Here is a 19,934-nt window from a genome sequence, read left to right as displayed (position 1 = left end):
CAGGTGTGGGGTTAGAATGTTATTTTGTCTTGTTTAGTACTGTGTGCTATTTCTGTTGTTGGTGAAACAATGTTATTTTGGCCTTTGTTTTCGAAAACTATCAGAAATATCCTATTTAGATTCATCTTCACTTCCCAACTAGAGTTTGATTGTGTTAGATTTTAAAGTAGACTGTGAGAAGAAATGTGATCTATTGTTTGGGAGCCATGACTTTGCATTCTGTTTCCAACTATGCCATTGAGTTATGTGACCTTGGGCAAGTCTCGAATCCTCTCTGTGCCTCAGTTTACTTATCTGTAAAATGGGTACTGTATAAAAAGCACATAGAGATCTTAAGGTGGAAAGTGCTAGAAATATGCAGAGTACTATTATTGTAATTTATTTACCACTTATGTGAAAAGGAATAGAAGATTTGCATTTATGACAAGATATCTACAAACTTATGCTATATACTAGGGTATCAATCAATAAGAAATAAATAGTTTATTTACAGTACTGTAGATTTTTACAGTACTAGACAGAATACATCTGATTCTACAAAATGAAGTAGTAATAAATATTCCTTTTTTCACTGATAACCTGTACAATTAAGTATCCTGTAGACTTTCAGGGATTTTCTGGGGACAATCCTGCAGGCCTGGGAGACTAGGCACTGGGCATTCTCCATTACACAAATTCCAGTGGGGTTTTCCAATAATACTCTATCTACATTGCATTACTATCAGTAATATGGTTAATCAGAACTAGCTCTTGAGACAGGGCCAGACCAGGAACCCATTATTCAATCCCCACTGACTTCTGTGAATAATAGGTTCACATTTTATGTATTGATTTTATATGGAGATTTTTTCCCCAAAAACAGCTGTTGAATGAGTAATACTCACTTGAAAACAATAGGAATTTCATATGACAACCATTCAAATGAAATAATGAGTTTTGATTTACGGAAGTATTCTATTAGTCCTGTTTCGTTGCTTCACATTGTTTTAAATTACTTATATCTCACAAAATTCTTTGTAATATTTTTTATGACCTAGTCCTGACACAGGCAAAACTCTCATTGACATCAGTGGAAATTTTTCTTCCATAAGGACTGAAAGATTTAGGTCTCTTATGGTATAATCTTTTCTTCCTTGTTGAATAGAGGAAGTTGTACAGTTGAATAGAGCCAGATTTCAACTGAGTTAAAAATTCATTTTTCAATTTGTCTCCTGGGATTTTATTTTCAGTTTCCCACACGCTGCTAAAATTAAGGGTCAAATTCAGCTCTGGCACAAACAGGTGCTTCACCACTGAAGTCAGTTGAGCTACAGCCAGGCTAACCTTGTACCAATAACATTTAGCCCTCTTGTAAGTTCCCTTTGTGGTATTTGACTCAGTAAGCAAAATGTTGACCAAACCAGGAGCTTCAGGACTGGAACCAAATCCTCCTTTGTGCAGTACTTATACGATAGAGATTTAACTTATTGATCATCTGTCTATGCCAATTGTTTTATCTAGGTTCATATGGGAGCATAAGTAAACATTATTTTAAATTCCAGTAGCATTGTGGATTGTATTATGCATAATTAAGGGAATTGAGCTAATGTGTCAGTGTTTCCGTACCAATCCATTAAATCACTTACATATTAGTCTTGGGAGTATAGAAGAAGAAAGATAAGCAAAGATTAGTTGTTGCTTTACTTAATATGTGAATATACCTAGTTAAAAATTTATTGCTATGAAGGACTGATTCCTCTGTCCCACAGGTATAAACCAAGAGTAACTCCACTGAAGTTGATGGAGCTACACTAGTTTAAAACCACAATAAGTGAGTGAAGAATTCCAGCAGAATTCAACTTCCCAAGTTTGTAAGATAAGTGTGGTACGATCCTGCAAGCCATACCCATGTGAGTAATCTCACTGAAATCAATGCAACTAATTGCAGGATCAAGCCCTTTCTCTTTAGTGACAGGACTTAGAATTAACCAACAAAGGAAATAATCTTCTAATGTGGCACCTTAGAGACTAACAAATTTATTTGAGCATAAGATTTTGTGGGCTGCAGTAGCCTATGAAAGCTTACGCTCAAATAAATTTGTTAGTCTCTAAGCTGCCACAAGTACTCCTGTTCTTTCTGCGGATACAGACTAACACAGCTGCTACTCTGAAATCTTCTAATGTGTAACATGTATCTGCTTGTTCTCTAATATCAGTATCAATTTAAGTCTGTCCCATTCCCTAGAAGTCCCAGTTTACTTTCAGATCATCCTGGCTGTAGGACATGTTCTTGACAAGAGACTTTTTGGAACCATTATTTACCTCAGATACTCTCTTGCATCTCCTACTGAAATCACTGGAAATGGTATGGAAATATCTGAGTGCAGAATTTAGTCTGCTATAATTTGCTGAACAAATTGAAAAGGAGATGAGTGAATGTCACCATCATGTTTATAAAATGGAAGCATCAATGGATTAAAATTGGAGTGAGTTTTAACATTGTTATTAAAATACAAGACATAAAGATAACCCTACCAATGTATTGCTGCTAGCATAAAATTAATCTTCCATATAAAGGATCTATATTCTTGCTTAAAATAAGACATATTTTGAATTATTTTAGTATTTGTTTTAATAAATATGACTATCACCATAAAATGAGCAGAAAGAAACTAAAAATCACCATGGACCCACTTTTTAAACTTGGGTGCCTAAAACTGGGCTCCTAAATCATACATAGGCCCCCAAAAATCATTGGCCTGATTTGGTCCCCCACATTTCATTAAAGTGAGAGAGAGCTCAGCACTTGTGACAATCAGGCAATTTTTATTTATTTATTATGTGAAGAAGATGCAGGACTGAGCAACAGGAAACCAGGTCAAAGGAAGCTTAGAGCAAAATAGAACAAATATGGCAAAGTGAAGAGAAATAATGTTAGGATTACATCCTAGTGGAACAAGTGCACAGTATAATTGAGCCAGGGTGCTGAAGTGAGTTGCTCAAGTACTGATCGACCATCAGAGTATTCACATGTTTCATTATTTCTAAACCATCTCTACTGCACATATCCCAGTGACTGGATTTTTGTTTGTTTACTGATTTGTGGCTAGCCAACAACAGCTGAGAAGAAAAAAACTGATGCAAGTTGTTTATGTGCCAGTGTACTATATGTGAAAGTAGTATGAAACCATTTTTATACATTGTTGCACTAATGTGAATAATAGTGTCATTAAATCAATGTTAAAACTTATTGGAATGAAAATGCTATACTGTTTCTAATTAATTTTTATTTTAGAATATGGTAACAAATATCATATGACAAGGAGTTCTGAGCATCAAAATACAATCCAGAATGATTCCCTTATGCCCAGGATTTGGACACATTTAAAAAGACACCCAATTACACACTCAAACAATTTACATCAGAGTGAAATCAACTGCTTTCCAAATATAATGCCAGTCTCTACCACACGTTGTGTGTGTGTGTGTGTGTGTGTGCGTGCGTGCGTGCGTGCTTTTTAAGGTAGCAAAATAGTCACATCCACCAGTGAAAATCACTGAAGTGACTGATGCTTCTAAATCAAATTATGAGATACACTGTGTGATTATAAATCCCTTTTATTCTTCAGGAATGGCAAGCTTATTGATGAAAGTGAAAAATATATTTTGAGAAGAAGCAATACAGAATTAACAATCAGAGATATAAAAAATTTTGATGCAGGTCCTTATGTTTGTGGAGCAAAAAATAAAGCTGGAAATGATAAAAAGCAGACATTCCTCCAAGTTTTTGGTAAGTATTTCATGGCATATACTGTCATGATATTTTGTTTCTTTGTTTGTTTTTGTTTTGTCACAGTTATCTGATTGCAGCTGGTTATAATATTTGATATAAAAAGACATATTGTGACAGATCCTCACTGGGTAGAAAATGAAGTCAGTGGAACACTGTCAATTTATACCATTTGAGAATTAGGCCCATATTGAGGTCACAATTTTATTTGTAGATATCAAAACATGGAGGAAAATAAAGTAGCAAGAAGCCAGAGTGAGGCTTTTACGATCCAAAGGCCAGCTTTTTTTTATTATTATTATTATTTATTTATTTGTTAAATACAAGCAACAATTACTGCAGAACAGTAGTAACTTAATTTATAATTCACGAGTTGTCATAAACAGACAGTTAAGGGTTAATTCCTCTTTTACCTTTAAAGGGTTAAGAAGTTCACATAGTCTAGCTGACACCTGACCAGAGGAACCAATGGAGGGGCAAGATGTTTTCAAAGAGGGAGGAGGGAAATCAGTTTTTTGTCTGTTCAGAAATGTTTGTGCTGGAATGAAGGATCCAGGAACCAGTCATCTAACATTTCTTAAAAGTAGTAAGTGTTTAGAGAAGGAATGTATTAGATTATGTTTATTTTCTTTTGTGACTTTATTTTGCATGAGAGGGAGAATCAAATTGGGTGTCTTTGTGTAACTAAGGTTTTGCCCAGAGGGACATCCAGGGCCGTCCTTAGGCATAGGCAGAATAGGCAGCCGCGTAGGGCCTCACTGTCCCTGGGGGCACCACTCTGCAGGCAGCCCAGACAGTGTAGAAGCAGGGCTGCTGGGTCCTAGAGAGAGCCGAATGCAGCACAGTCTGAGGAATGGGATTGGCTGCTGGGGTCTCTGGGAAGGGGAGGGGGTAAGGGTTGGGAAAGGAGCTCACCTGTGAGTGTGACTCTTTCCCCCCGGCTGAGGTGAGGTAAGGCAGGCTCTGTGGCACCCCTCTCTCCCTCCTCCCTCCCCTCCGTCAGGGCTGGGTTGAGTGAGGTGCTAGGGGGGAGGGGAGGCTGGCTGCCTGCATGCTGAGGAATGAAAGTGAAAGTAACTCACTTCCTGGGCAGCGAGCCAGGATTGGAATGTCACACAGGGCTGGGTTGGGATTAGCCAGATGTGTGAAAAATCAGGATGGGGGATTGGGGTACAGTGATCAGATATCCCTATTTTATAGGGACAGTCCCAATTTTGGGGTCTTTTTCTTATATAGGCTCCTTTTGCCCACCCATCCCTGTCCTGATTTTACACACTTTCTGTCTGGTCACTCTAGGCGGGGGTAATTGGTGCCTATATAAGACAAAGCTCCAAATATCGGGACTGGCCCTATAAAATCAGGACATCTGGATCTGGCCACCCTAGCTGGGGAGCGCCTCTACCCCGGGCTGGCAGCTGCTAGCGATCCATCTCATCCAGGGGGAGCTGCACAGGGCAGGATGAGCTGCTGTGGCTCCATGGGTGCCCCGTCCCTGAGGTCAGATGCTGTGCTAACTTCACCATGCTCTGTTGGGCTGGCGGCGGTGCCCATTGGCGTGTGATTGGACCTGAGGGTTTGCTGCTGCTGTTGCCACTCTGCACCCCAAGAGGTGGATTTTGGGGTCCTGCAGTTTTCCACCTATCTCCTCCTCTACTGCAGCTGTTGGACCAGCAGGTTGGGGGGTGAGCCAAGCATGAAAGCAGTACTGTGTTGCCATTTAGATTGTCATTTAACAACTTTGTTTGCCAAAAATTCTTGCTAACAATCCTGAATCCAATTTCAATATATTTTTTTTAAAAAATCAATATCTTAGCCAAAAACAGAAAATTAAGTTGTTGACAATTATTAGTGACAGGTTTGGCTTGAGACAGGGAGTGGGACAGTTTTCATCAGAGAAACAAAGAATGTTGACTGACTTTCCTATAGCCTGTTACTCCTGATAAGAGCCCTCCAACAACTGTAATATGCTCATCTCCTTACTAGTACATAAAGCAGGGTTTGGCAACCTACGGCACACATGTCAAAGGTGGCAGGTGAGCTGATTTTTGATGGTATGCAGCAGCAGGCTGAGCGGCTCAGCCCATCACTGCTCTGGGGTTCCGGCTGCTGCCCTATTGCCAGCTGGAATACCAGCCATCGGCCCTACTCAGCACCTGCTGCTGGCCTGGGGACCCCCAAGAAACCCCAGGCTGGCAGTGGGCTGAGCAGGCCAGTTGAACCACTAAACCTGCTGTCAGCCTGGGGTTCCATTCACTCAGCCGGCAGCGGGCTGAGTGGGCTGGTGGCGGGCTGAGCAGGGCCGGTGGGGGGTTGAGTGGCTCAGTCTGCTGCCAGTCTGGGGTGCCAGCAGCACTCAGCCTATTGCTACTCCGGGGTTCCAGCTGCCAGCCCCTTGCCAGTCAGGAGCTCAGCCGCCAGCCCCACTCTGCCTCCTGCCAGCCTGGGTGAGCAGAATCCCAGGCTGGTAGCGGGCTGAGGGGGGGTTGGCGGCCAGGATCCTGGCTGGCAGGAGTTGGTGGTCAGAACCCCAGACCAGCAGCGGGCTGAGCAGGGCCTGGGATCCTTGTCTAGGGTTCCAGCCACCAGCCCGCTGCTGGTTTGGGGTTTCATTTACTCAGCTGGCAGTGGCCTGAGCAGGACCGGTGGCCAAGACCTCAGATAATAACAATAGTTTATTTATATAATATAGACATAGAGAGAAACCTTCTACAAATATTAAAATGTATTACTGGCACGAGAAACCTTAAATTACAGTGAACTTGGCACACCACTTCTGAAAGGTTGCTGACCCCTGGTATAGAGTGACCATATGTTGTACTAAGATTCTCCTGCTTTTTTTTTCCCTTGTGAGTCAGTATAACTTTTGCCAGCCCAGAAGTCGGGCAGCCAATGTTTTACGTTTTCACAATGTTTTCTTCAACTTTCATAAAGTAAATACATAGTTAATATGAGTTAAAAAGGCCAGGGACAATTCTTTGTGAAGAATCTGTACAGCAGATCATGCCCATAGACGATCCAAAAAAGAAATTTGAGGTTGAATTTTTTAATGTTGTGATGGATAAAGCAGTATCTGCTGTCGATGAAAGGTTTAGTACCTTGCAAGTACACCATGAACAGTTTGGATTTTTGTATGACATAACTAAATTCAACGAAATAGGAAAACAAGAGCAACTAATGACAAAGTGCAAGAATCTAGAGAGCCTCCTGAAGCATGGTGATAGTTTTGATTTAAATGGACTTGAACTGTATGAAGAATTGAGTACACTGTCATCAATGTTGCCACATGCAAAATCGGTGATGGACATTGTACAGTTTATTCATACCCGCAAACCTGTTGACATATATCCTAATGTGTATATTGCCACTCGTATTCTACTGACAATTCCTGTAACAGTAGCATCAGGAGAACGGAGTTGCTCAGAACTAAAGCTCATTAAGAACTATCTCCGCTCTACAATGAGTCAGGAACGCTTGACTGGTCTTGCTGTTCTTGCGATCGAACAAGACACGACTTTTTCTTTGTCATACAATGACATTATTACTGATTTTGCAGCCAAAAAAGCCAGAAAGATTGCTTTTAATTAAAAACAAATCTTTGTTTCAATACCTCTTCATATAAATTTCCAATAAAATTTTGATAAATTAAAAAATATATATTATTTGCATCATTCTGTCATATTAGAATTTTTTCTATAGTGCTGCTTCTTTAGTGCTAGTCCATCAGCATTACAGTGTGCTTAATTAAGTTAAACTGGTTTTAATAATGTGAATGTGGCAAGTTTTCCAATACTATAAGCTTCTGTTTGTGTTGCTAAGAGCAGATCAGGCACAGGAGCACCAGTTTAATAATCTCGCCTAGGGCACCATAAATCCTAAGGCCGGCCCTGGGGACATCCTCTGTGTTTTGAATCTATTGTCTGTGAGAGTAGCTTGCATGCTAATCTCCCAGAGGTATTCCTTCCACCCTTTTTTCTTTAATTAAAAGTCTTCTTTTAAGAACCTGATTGATTTTTCCTTGTTTTAAGATCCAAGGGATTTTAGATCTGGGCTTGCCAGGAATTGGTGGGAGGTTAATCAGTCTCAATCCTGCCAGGAAAAGGTGGATAAAGACTGGGGAAATACTTGGGGGGAAGACAAAGTTTCCAAATGACTCTCCCATAAATGTTTATTTAAACTATTTGGTAGTGGCAGCTACTAGATCTAAGCTGGTAAATAAGCTTAGAGGTTATGTCATGGAGGTCCCCACATCTGTACCCTAAAGTTCAGAGTGGGGCTGACACCTTGACATGAGTTATATGGAACTGTGACCGCAGGACGTGCCTATTGATGCATCAGCCAACTTTTGGCATTGGGTTACAAGGAAAGCTTTCCCTTCTGTTGGCCACTTTAACCTTTACTCCTAAATTTGACTTTGAAATTCTTTCATCTTCAGCATCTGCTGTTCTGCAGCTCAGATACAGAACACTGAACTGGTAAATTGTTAATTTTCTCTGGTTTCCTTTTAAAAGTTGGCTGTTGGACTGTGAGAAAATGGAGGGCCAGAAGAAGAGGAAACCTTGGGGGTGAAAAACAGGATATTTAGCCTTCTAAATACAGAATTTTTAAGCCAAATAAAACCATACAAGTGCAGGGGGGTTATTGTTATTTATTTTATTCATTTTTTTTAAATGTATTGGTTGATCTTAATATACTTTTTTTGTTTTTAAGTGAGAAAGTCAAAAAATCTTATTGCTCTTTATAAACCCTGTTCCTCCAAGCCGACCTATGTGAGTGGACCCTTCTGCTTACACAGGTGTAATACATTAGCTTCAATGGAGTTCCATGTAGATGGAGCCCCACTGCAGACACTAAAGCTCTGTGTGGGTGAAGAAGTCAAGACTGCAGAATCAGACTGCAGGATCAAGGCTATAATTTGTTCACTAAAGCTCTAAAGTAAAGAAATGTTCCAGGTGCACAATGCCAGATACAGAAAGAAGCAGAAAAATAAACCCTAGAGAAGGCAAAAAAATTCTCACATTTATGTCAGCACATAATGTTGCCACCATGTGCTGACGATGTCTCCTAAATTGTTAAATTAAAAATACAGTAGAGCAAAGCTGCTATTTACATTGGCAGTGTGTGTGGGGAAATCTGAAATATGAAAGAACTTGACAATTATAATTCTGAAAATACATAATTAAAACAAAATATATGCATAAATGTTCATTGAAATTAACACTAAATATTAACAATTGAAATGACTGAGGCAACAATGTTGAAAACAATTATACTACTGTATTTTTTCAATTTATCTATTAAGTCCAGGTTAGTTTCTTTTTTTAAAGGGATAATTTCTACCTTTTTTATAGAAGTAATACTAAGGATTAAATCTACTCCATCTGTATAAAGTTGTCTCTAAGAGGAAGGCATGAGGAGGGCTTGGGAAAGTGGAATCCACATCCCAACCAATCATCAACCATGACCTCTCTGCACCACTTCTGCAGGATTTTGGGAACATTGGTCTGTGTAAATGGCATATCTATAACCCTAACCTTCAGCCTTAACTTTCCCTGTCCTGTCTAATGACTTTCTACATCAGCCTGTATACAGTATTGGCATGACTTGTGCACAGACCATCCTATATGGAAACTGAGACTGATCGAGGAAGGAAGCTGGGACTCAGATGAGAAGCCTGAGAATTGGTGATTAGGAGTGGTTAGGCAAAGAGAATGGGACTGGGACGAGGATCCTGGAGTAAGGAAGAGAGAGAACTGGAAGTAAGATAAGTTGGAAGGAGCAGGACAGAAGGGGTTAAGTTTGGGAAGAATGGGTAAGAGGGTCTGTGTCCACTCAGTCACACTCATCTACAGAGTCTGGAAAGGAATTCATGATTCCTAAGTCTCACCAGTCCCCTGCTGTAAGCAAATATCAGTGAAACCCACTGGCAGAATGCTGTGTTACAAAGAGAATGTCAGCTTAGTACACTAGGTTCTCTGATAGCTGAAGTAGCAGAGGTCTGTACAGTGGATCTAAGGGATTCAGCCTTGTTGATGACTCATGTTAGTGTTAGTATGATGCTATATGATGGAATTTGTTTAAGTGGTGGTGGTGGTGGTGTTTTTTTTTTAAAACAAACCTTAAGAAATTATATGTGAGATATACCTATTTCATAGAGTTGGAAAGGACCCTAAAAGGTCATTGAATCTGGCCCCCTGCCTTCACTAGCAGGACTATGTACTGATTTTATGCCAGATTCCTGAGTGGCCCCCCTCAAGGATTGAACTCATAACCCTGGGTTTAGCAACCTAAGGCTCAAACCACTGAGCTCTCCCTTCCCCCAAATTACACACCAAAAACTGTTATAAGTGAACACAATAGTCACAAAATCAAGCACTCAAAATTTAGGAAATGCCACAATTTAGGCTATCTCTACAACCCTAATTTGGATCCCTTCTTCATATGCATTATGATAGTCATTCATTACATGATCACTAATTATTTTTTTTCCACAGGATTACTGCCTCAATCAGTCCATATGCTGGACCTATTCTGTGGATAAATGAGGGTTAGGTAGATAAGAAAGCTGTCTATACAACACTTTCTTCCTCTGTTTCCTCAGAAGTTGGAAGGTGTTCACTGTTTGAAGTACTGGGGCAGGTGAGCCTAGGCCTACCCAAGACTAAAGGGCCACCTCCTTAACTAAGGGGAGGAACCACTAGGCCCATGCCACAATTGAGTACTGGGGACAAAAAAGGAGAAAACAGCAATGGGAGTGAGGTCAAAAGGTAAATATGACGAAGCCAGAGGCGGAAACTGAGCAGAAAACCCCAGACTGAACTGACCACTCATCAAAGGCATCCAAAGAGTTGGTGGACGTTGCCCAAAGGAACTCTCTCCAGAGATGTGATTAGATGAGGGACTGGAAACAGTTGCAAAGTATCCCTCTGTCCAGCTTCCTCCTGTTATGATGGATGGCCCTCTTGGCCAGTGCCAGGGGAAAGTTAATGAGGCAGTCCTGTGACTTTGTCAGGCTACAGATGGAGTGTGCATGAATCAGGACATGCAGGGAAAAGTGCAGCCAAAGACTGAGTAAATGGGTCTGGAGGAGCCAGAAGAGGGGCTGCTATGTGACTTACACTACGTAGATTAGTACTAAGCTCTCCCTCTCACTGCAATAGGGACAGGTGTCAAATGAGTTCATCAGCTACTCCAGGTACATGCCCATGCTCATGGTTCCATGGAGGAGCTGCCAGCTAATATCCCTAGTGGGCTGTGGAACCGGAGTAGAGCACAGACTGGCCGTACAGGGTTTCTCACCCTCTGCAGGTGGCAACAGGCCTTGCCACTTGGTGAGCAGAACAGAAGGGCAAGGAAATGGATGGTAATAAGCACAAGTGTATAAAGATGTCCTCGGGGCATAGTTTGGAGGCAGATCAGGTGAAAGTTATATAGCTGGCTCAGTTAGTGTATCAGGAGCTGTGGGGGAAGCTTTCAGGGATGGGGCCGTATGATGAGTTCAGGAGGGTTAGGGAGCAGCCTCCTGCAGGGCTCACTCAAGGAAAGCAAAAATAAAAGCAGGAGGCAAGTCTGCTGGACATACAGGGTGGGCATCTCCATGAACTGGAGAAGCACAATGTGGCCCATCCCATCCCTCTCATCATAGTACAGGAGGACTCTGACTCCTGTGGTACCAGCTAGGACCAATTTCCAATGCACCTAAGGGGACTCCACCACCTGTACATGGAGATGGGGGTTTTTGCAGCAGGGCTTTTGCAAGGAGGTTCTCCTCATCGGCTATTGCTACAGACCTGGTCACAGAAACTAGTTTCCAGGTCCTAAGGAGGTCCTGGTAGAAGACTGGCTGCTCAGAGAGGTCTCAGGGAAGACCTCTTGGGTGAAGAAAAAGAGCTGTCAGTCAGAGGTGATGGAGGAAGGCATGCACCAGCATGCTCCATGCCTGACTACCTGCAGTGTAAAGGAATCTTTATGGGGAGAGAAGGTAGAGGGTGTGGACTTGGCAGTGGATGCAGATGAGACCCTGTTTGCCTTTCCTTGGGAGAAAGCTCAAGACCCCCACAGAAATCCAGGTCAGCCACAGCCAGAAAAAAACCCTAGGATTTTCTTGTGGATGCTGGATAGAATTCCTGAGGGCTGGCTCAGGGTGTTGAATTGATGCCAGAGCATAGACAGTATCAGCTTGTTGAGCACCAGCACCCACCATTAAAAGGAAAGGCACCAGAACATCCCTATCCATCTCTTCAAATAGTCAGCCATGCTGGCCTCTAGTTCAAGCCAGTTCTCCAGTGGGGAGGGATCGGTGCCAAAAAAAGATAGAGCAGTGGACCCACACCCCACCAGATGGCATGGAGTGCGAGTGGTAGGGAGCTTGCCTGCCACCTGTCCCCAACCATCAGGCCAGAGCTCTGTTACCTGGGCAAAGGAGGACCTAGGTGCAAGCCTCTACCCACAGCAGGTTTCCCAGGTTCCTGGTTATGAGGAGCACACTGCTGGCATCTGCCGACAGGCTCACCCATAAAACCGGCTCCCACAGCACCAATCCCATCATCCTCTTGCACAGGAGACAAAGGAAGGGCTCGATGCCAATGATATAGAGCTGGCTGGACACCGGGGAGCCCTGATGTACCCTTCAGCTATATGTGATGGGTTCAGTCAAGAACCAGCTGAGCTTGACAGAAGTGTACACTGCCTGGAGAAAGCCCACAATGCCAAATGCCCACAGAGTACTCATGAGATAACTGTGATCTATCCTGTCAAACACCTTCTCCTGGTCCAAGGACAAGAGGGCGTGACAGACTATCCCGACACGCAAGATGGAGTTAGTCCCAGACCTGATAGAGGTTATCAAAGAGGGAGGTCTGATTTTGGTGTGCCATGTCTACTAGCAGAGACCCCAGCCCCAGCAAGATGGCTTTCGCTATGACCTTGTAGTCTGTGTTGAAGAGTGAGACACAGGCTGAGATGCCAGTTCCTTAGGTCAGGAAGGTAACCCTTCTTAGGTGGCAGTTCAAACACAGCCCGCCAGCACGACATGGGGAGCTCCCTGATACCTAAGGACTTGGCCCAGATGGTGAAGAGGTCCAGACAGTGAATGTCTCAACTAGTGGTAGAACTCCATGGTCAGCATGTTAATGCCTGGAGATTTGTTGGTGAATATCAGTTGGAGGGTTCCAGGAATTCAGCCAGAGTGAGAGGATGCTCTAGCTGGTCGCAGTTGCCTACACTGACCATAACAAGTTTGTCCCACAGGACCCCACAGGTGTTGGCATCTGTCAGATCTAGGGAGAAGAAGCTGGAATAGGAGGCCCTAACCTTTCTCCATATCTCCAATGGGTCCATGAGAGGGATATTGTCCTCTGCCAGGAGGCAAGTCATGTGCTTTTTGGCCCTCTCTTTTTCTCCAGGTGTAGAAGAAGTGGGAGCCACAGTCCATCTCCCAAAGAAGCTGGATGCAGGATCAAATGAAGGGACCACAGACCAGATGGTCATTGAGGGCCCAAAGTTCATCCCACTTCTCCTGACACACTCTGCAGAAGGACAAGACCAACCACCTCTGTGCCAAGGCAAAGATGTGCCTCTGCTTCTGCTTCTGCCAGGCCAGCCAGAACTCCTGGAAGGATGCCACAAAGCCTACGTCCTCAAAAAGGCTGTTATTGAAATGCCAGTAGGCCAGCTCCAGCCTCTCAGATGACATTGAGATGTCACTGATGTCATGGCCCACAGGTGGTGGTGCGAGAATAGGGATAGCCTAATGCTGGAGAAGTACTCCTGCAAGATGTTAAATCAGGAAATATAAATGAGGTCCAACTCTGAGGGGCATGACCAAGTGTCCTCCACCTGGACATAAGCGAAGGTGGTGGAGTCATCCAGGTGGTGGTTGCACCAGATATCCACCAGAGAGTGATAGTCAGTGGTGTTCCTGTGAATGTCCATTTCTGTCTCCCCAGGTGGTACTGTGGTCCAGGTTCGTGTTGAAATCCCCACCTAGGACCAGGAACTCATGCCTGCTGCACTGCTGGGCCCAGTATCAGGGCATAGATATTAACCAGCTTGAGAATCAGCCCCTCCACACAGACTTGGAGGTGCAGAAGGTGTCCTGGCGTGACCTTGGCAACCTCCAGTATCTTGGACAATAGATGTGGGGAAAATAGGGTTGCTACCCAACCTGAAAGCTTGGTGAAGTGGCTGAAGTACTCCTCGTCCCCTTTGGCAACTGAATCAGTGCAAGTCTCCTCCAGAAACATCACAGAGAACCCCCTTGCCCAAAGGAAGAAGAATACCTGGCACTTGTGGAGACTCACCCTACAGCTGCTTCCCACTCTTGCAGAGCCACGCAGTCACTTGTGATTGATCCCAAATGCAATCAGAGAATTGCAGAAGCTGCAGGCCCACTGGTAGGCTGCAGCATCCTGTTTCATGGTCCTTTTGCCTTCCCCATTACAGCTCTCACAGCCTAGAGTAAAAGATTAAAATCCCTCCACTGCTGGAGAGTGAGCTGCACCTTCCCCCTGGAGCCACGTGTGTCTGCCAGCATCAGGTGCAGCTTGTCCCAGAGCATGGTAGAATCTGAGAGCTCTGCGGCCTCAACTGATTCCACAGACTCTCAATCATCCTCTGGCTGGGCACCATCAGTAGTCCTGCAGCCTTTGGGCAGGGGCATGAGCATTCCTCCCTCAATTGTAGCAGAACACTGGTGCAGCACCAGGTGCACTGCATTGTCACTGCATGGGAGTGAGTGGCAGAGGGAGCACAGCAGCACACAGTGGAGCAAGGAAGGGGAATACAGGTACCACCTCCTGAAGGTCATCCCCCAAGAAAGGGATCAAGAAAGGCGTGAGAGTAGCATGGGACAGACAAGGGGAGGGGTGAGGAGTAGAATTAAGGTCCCCAGTGGCCAAGCCACCAGAAAGCAGAAGCACCTCACCAGAGGTAGGGATTGAATTGGCACGTGTAGGAGGCTCCTGTATGACATGGGCTTACATAATAGCTATGTGATCTACTGGGTATATTTCAGTTATAATCATCCTTCTATTGTTTCCAAGAAATGAGGGAAATAAGAGAGAATCATTGCATTCCAACACAAATTCCTTATCATAACCTACAAATATCTGCATAAACTTTATCATACTACCTTTTCACAATACCTTGCATTCACTCTAACAATGCCAGCTTCGATTGCCTGATATTCCTCTTCTTCCCCAAGACTCTTTCTTCCATGTTATCCCTTACACAAAGAGAAAACTCCTAGTCATAATCTGTAAAGACAACACCTTTTCTCCTTCAAATCCTTCCTTAAAAGACATAGTTCATTCAGAAAACTGCAGCCTGATACTGATTAGGAAGATAACATATGATAACTGCTTAGAATTGTGCACACTGGCAATCTATGCTAAAACATCCTATCAGGTTTTTTTTATTGTCCTTGAAACCCTACTGCCTGCTTGTCTCTCTCATCCACCTGTTATTTATTTTTTTCTTTGGAATGCAAGATCTTTGGGGCAGGGACTGTCATATATGTTTGTAGGATATGCAGCACAATGAAGCCCTGATCTGTCATTACTGCAATATAGAGATTAAGTAGTAATATAATAAGTTACAACTCCACACTTTTAAACTCCAGACGACGTAGCTGAGAGGGTAGTAAAGGTTTTAGAATGCTGTGTTTTCTGAATTAATATGCCTATGTCTATGCTTATCAATAGCAATGGATTTGTTATATGGGCTACAGTTTTTATTTTATTCAACAATTAATTTGCTATTTTCCAGTCCCCCAAAAGATGTTTTCTCCTTATATAAAATCCTAATGTTGGAAGATTACAGAACTTCTACCTCAACATTCTGGAATACAATATTTTTTTATCTCTGCTAGGATTTTGTGTCTGTTCTTTGTGATGAGGCTTATATCAGGAAAATATCAGAAACATGCTATTTCCCTCATAGAGAATCTGATCATGAGCCAGTCTTAGTAATGTTTCTCTGTCATTCTGTTTTCCTGCCATAGTGTCGCTCTATATTGATATTCAATGCCATCCAGGAGGTCTCGTCCAAATTAATGTTTAAGACTTGTGCCAAGGTTTTTGCTATAAATTCATTTCTATTTGATCCTTCCACACCTGCAGGGAAACATGGGTGTTAACTGATTTTTTTTTTCTATTTTCTGTTTTTGTCATGTCCACTATTTCTGCTATCTGGACAGTCCTAGTTACATACTGATTTAAAATATTTTATTTTTCTGTTTATCTCCTTTCTTGTCATAAACTAAGCCTCATTCTTTTCAATCTTACCGTACAGTTCTACTTTTTATCTGTCTAGGCCATTATCTCTGTCTCTGTGTGGTGTATATGTATGGAGGTGACTGCCCAAAAGCTGTAGGTTCCCTAACATATTACAAGAGCATAAGTACTAATTACCTGCTAAACTCCGTGTCAGCCCACAAAGCTCAACCCCCTAGAGCACGCCTGCAAAACTCTCCATCCTCTTATATAGACCTAAGCCCCTTCTCTGAATCATTAATTCTCAAATTTGGGGACTGCAATATTTGCTTACCTAACATAAGTATGTTAATGGGACTAGATTAAAAAAAATACTAACTCTAATTACATATGTGCCCATGCTTTGTATCAGTGATGCTTATTTCCTCTCTGGGTACAGGACTTAAATTTTGTTTCTATTATTTCTTCTTTTGTTGCTCACGGACATCCTTGCTGTTACCTGACTAGGTCACTTGGCAGTTTGAGTCTGCCATTCTGCATGTTTGCAGCTCCCTCCATTTTTGCTATTGTCAACAGATTTTATCAGAATTCCATTTACACCAAAGTCTTGGGAAAGAAAAAGAGTTGATTATAGACTTCAATTCCTGTTCTCCAATAAAAACGGACACTAGACTCCAAAGGAGTTCTGTTTTCAACGATTGGTTCCGTTAATTTCAAAACTTTAAGATAGAACTTTTTTTTGCCAACTCTATCATTTTTTTAACAAAGTGCTGCTTAAAAGTTATACCTGAAAGGAAGATAGAATAACCAATGTTTATCAATTCAACGTGCAAGAGACTTAGCAAAGCTTTCATTGCCATTACACAGTTCCTGGCAATTGTCCTTAAGCAGAAGAGACGCACGGCAGTGTTGGAGAGAACATATTACTGCTATTGCTTTCTCCCTGTTTCTTCAGGCAAGTGAGAGGATGCAACTACCATCTCCTATTCTACATTAGTTAGACATAACCCAACATATTCCAAATCCATTGCACTGAAGGCATTTTGCAAGAAGGAGCCTCAGCTACCCATGGATTTCAGGACTAAATAGATACGCTGCAGTAGCGCTAAAATGGGATTTTCCCTTTGGGACATGATTCTTCCCCCCACTTCTTTCATTATCTCCAGACTTACCATCCATGCTGATCTAAGCCTTTATAGTGGATACAAATGGATAATCTTTTCTCTATATGTATTAAATTGGTTAATAAACTTCAGAAAAAGAGACCTATCAATACTCAATCGAATTTCCCTGATTAAACACTACAAATCTACCCAGGGGAGGAATTCTATGCATTCTACAGAGGAGAAAAGTGAACTCTGCACACCAAAGAGTTATCAATATCCTAAATCTACTATGAGGTATTTATCATTCCCACAAAACAAAAGTGTTCTGTACCAGAGGCAGGGGGACCAGTGGCTAGGCCTGTGCGTGCTGTAAGGAACATCTTTCTAACTACCACTGACCCAATTCATTCCACTCAGCATCAATTGCCACCTGCAATACAACCTATCTAATTACATGAGCTGGCTAAGGTCTTTTGTCACCCATAGTTTATATATTTTCCAAATTTACCTCTTGCCTTCCCTATTACTCCTCTGCCTCTAGGGTGACCAGATGTCCTGATTTTATAGAGAGAGTCCCGATTTTTGGTTTTTTTTCTTATAAGCTCCTATTACCCTCCATCCCCCCATCCTGTCTGGTCACCCTATCTGCCTTCCTCTCTCTCTCTCTCGTTGTCCTAGAAAAGAGATTAAAAAATGTTACAGTCCAGTATGCCTTGCTCTAGAGACAGAGATATCAGTGCTCTCAGAAAAGGAAGTCTTAGATACCTGCTGCATTAATTTGATATTGAAGAATTACTAAGAAGGAGACTGTTCCCGCATGGCCCATGGATTCAAGATAGATTTGTCCAAGTCAGTCCTTCCTTAAAAGTGTGTCTGTAAGTCCTGATTACCTTGGAACCTACAATGCTGTCTCAAGAACTTGCATCTCAAGTAGTTCTGTGTCTTCTTTGGCTTCTTATTGACCTGCAGTATATTTACCAAACTCACAGTCCATTCTGGAAGCAGAGGTGGTTGCAGTTTTGCTATATCTTTATGATTAGCTGGCTTGAGGTAGTTCTTTCCAGAAGCAGCAATGTTTCTGTTCTTAAACATTTTCCTAGTCCTGAGTCTTATTAACCCAGGGCTGCCGGGGGGCAGGGAGGGGAGTGGAGCAATTTGCCCCAGGCCCCGGGCCCGGCAGGGGCCCCCAGGAGAATATAGTATTCTGTAGTATTGCAACTTTCTTTTATGGAAGGGGCCCCTGAAATTGCTTTGCCCCAGGTCCCCTGAATCCTCTGGGCAGCTCTGTATTAACCTCTTGTCTGAAGATCCTCCAAGAACTTTCTGACCCTGGGTAAAACTGGGGGCTCTTTTGAAGACAGTAAGGAAAAGGACAAGCAACAGCCTTACAGTATTGCCAAGTCTTGTGATTTTTATTATTAGTCTTGCAATATTTGGTATTTTTCTTAAAGTGCTACCTCCTAGAGTTATTGGATTATGTGAGAATCTCATCTTAAAAATAAAGTTTCTAACCCTCATTCTTTTGCAGAGAAAAGCTTGAAAACCTGAATCCTAAAAGCTGAAAAAAACAAAGCAAACAAAAACAAACCCAACATTTAATTTTAAGTGAGTAGATATGGAAACTAGTGTCACAGACTAGAAAAGGTTCCGTATAATCTTCCATTAATACTTCTGATGGACACTTATCATTCTTTAGATTAAACTTTATGTTCTGGAGGAATAATATAACCTTTATGTATTGATAAAATACTACATAGATCTTATCTAGTGACTGACCTTGACTGCTCAGACAACAGACATTATTTCTTACCTTTTAAATGTTATTTCTCTGATGGATGTTTAGTCCCTTTGTTAGTGTCCCATTTGTGAAATATTTTTTTTTCTTATAGGGGACTGTCCATTTTGTTTTCTGCATAACAATTTTCATTTTAACTAAGCTTGCATGCAAGTCCTTTCTTTCCTGAATCTTCTTTCGTTGCAGACAGAGATCTCAGCAAGATCGTTGGTTGTTAATACATTTTATTGTAAGTGCTTTACTTACAATAAAAGCACTTATGTTTATGTTAATATAAACCTTCAACCTTTCTGGATTGGCATCCCAAGATTCCATAATTTAATTAATGGCTTGCCTGGATTGACACCACAATTCTTTAATGCCATTGGTTGCTTGTCTGGTCAATAGTACTATAAGCAAATATCAATTTAATTTGAGAATGGCTGTGTCCAATCAGAGAGAGAACATTTACAGATTTAAAAGTCTGTTCTAGTTTTCCTCTCCACATAACTCCTGGTACCTCATTGTTGCATAGATTCATAGCTGTCATTTTTTTAAAAATACTATCTTATTATCCTACCTGTATAATTAAAAGTTAACCAACTACCATAATACATTGCAGACCTTTAGTTCAATAGTGAATTATGATCTTATGGCCTATAAAAACAGGGCAATGAAATAGTATCCCTTTTTCCCTTTCAAGCTTTTCTCCTTCCTCTTAGTAATAATTGTCAGCTAGGAATATTCCATGATTAATCAATGGTTAGTCTGTTAAATGTCAGCTTCTTGTGTCTAAAATGTCAAGCTGAATGTTTTCCTCTTATAGTGACCCGCTGAAAGAAGGTCTTTAAGAATAGTAGAGCTTGTAAGGATCAAGGCTTTTTACATGTAAGGTTTAGAGCATGCATTCCTTTGGGAAAATTGAATTGTTTGTCATGCATAAATTTTGGAAAATATTGATATGCTAATCCGAATAACTTCAAAAGGAGGGCACACACAATTTGTAAGGTTAGCTCTGTAATTAATGAAGATCAAGCTTTATTTCTTTCTTATAGAAAAGGAATAGGAGAGTGGTA

General features: G+C 41.9%; 1 protein-coding gene across 2 annotated transcripts in view; it reads left to right on the top strand.

Annotated features, from left to right (window-relative positions):
• NCAM2 (neural cell adhesion molecule 2) overlaps positions 1 to 19,934 on the top strand; it is a 582,026-nt gene that overhangs the window by 347,040 nt on the left and 215,052 nt on the right. For both annotated transcript variants that reach the window (XM_030579736.1, XM_030579747.1), the window contains exon 7: positions 3,609 to 3,769. In XM_030579736.1, the coding sequence (XP_030435596.1) occupies positions 3,609 to 3,769 (161 nt within the window). The remainder of the gene's footprint in view (positions 1 to 3,608; positions 3,770 to 19,934) is intronic.

This window comes from Gopherus evgoodei, chromosome 1 (assembly GCF_007399415.2).
Source record: "Gopherus evgoodei ecotype Sinaloan lineage chromosome 1, rGopEvg1_v1.p, whole genome shotgun sequence".
NCBI classification, from domain to species: domain Eukaryota; kingdom Metazoa; phylum Chordata; order Testudines; family Testudinidae; genus Gopherus; species Gopherus evgoodei.
The sequence above is the reverse complement of the archived record's forward strand: the minus strand, read 5'-3'. Positions and strand labels throughout refer to the sequence as shown.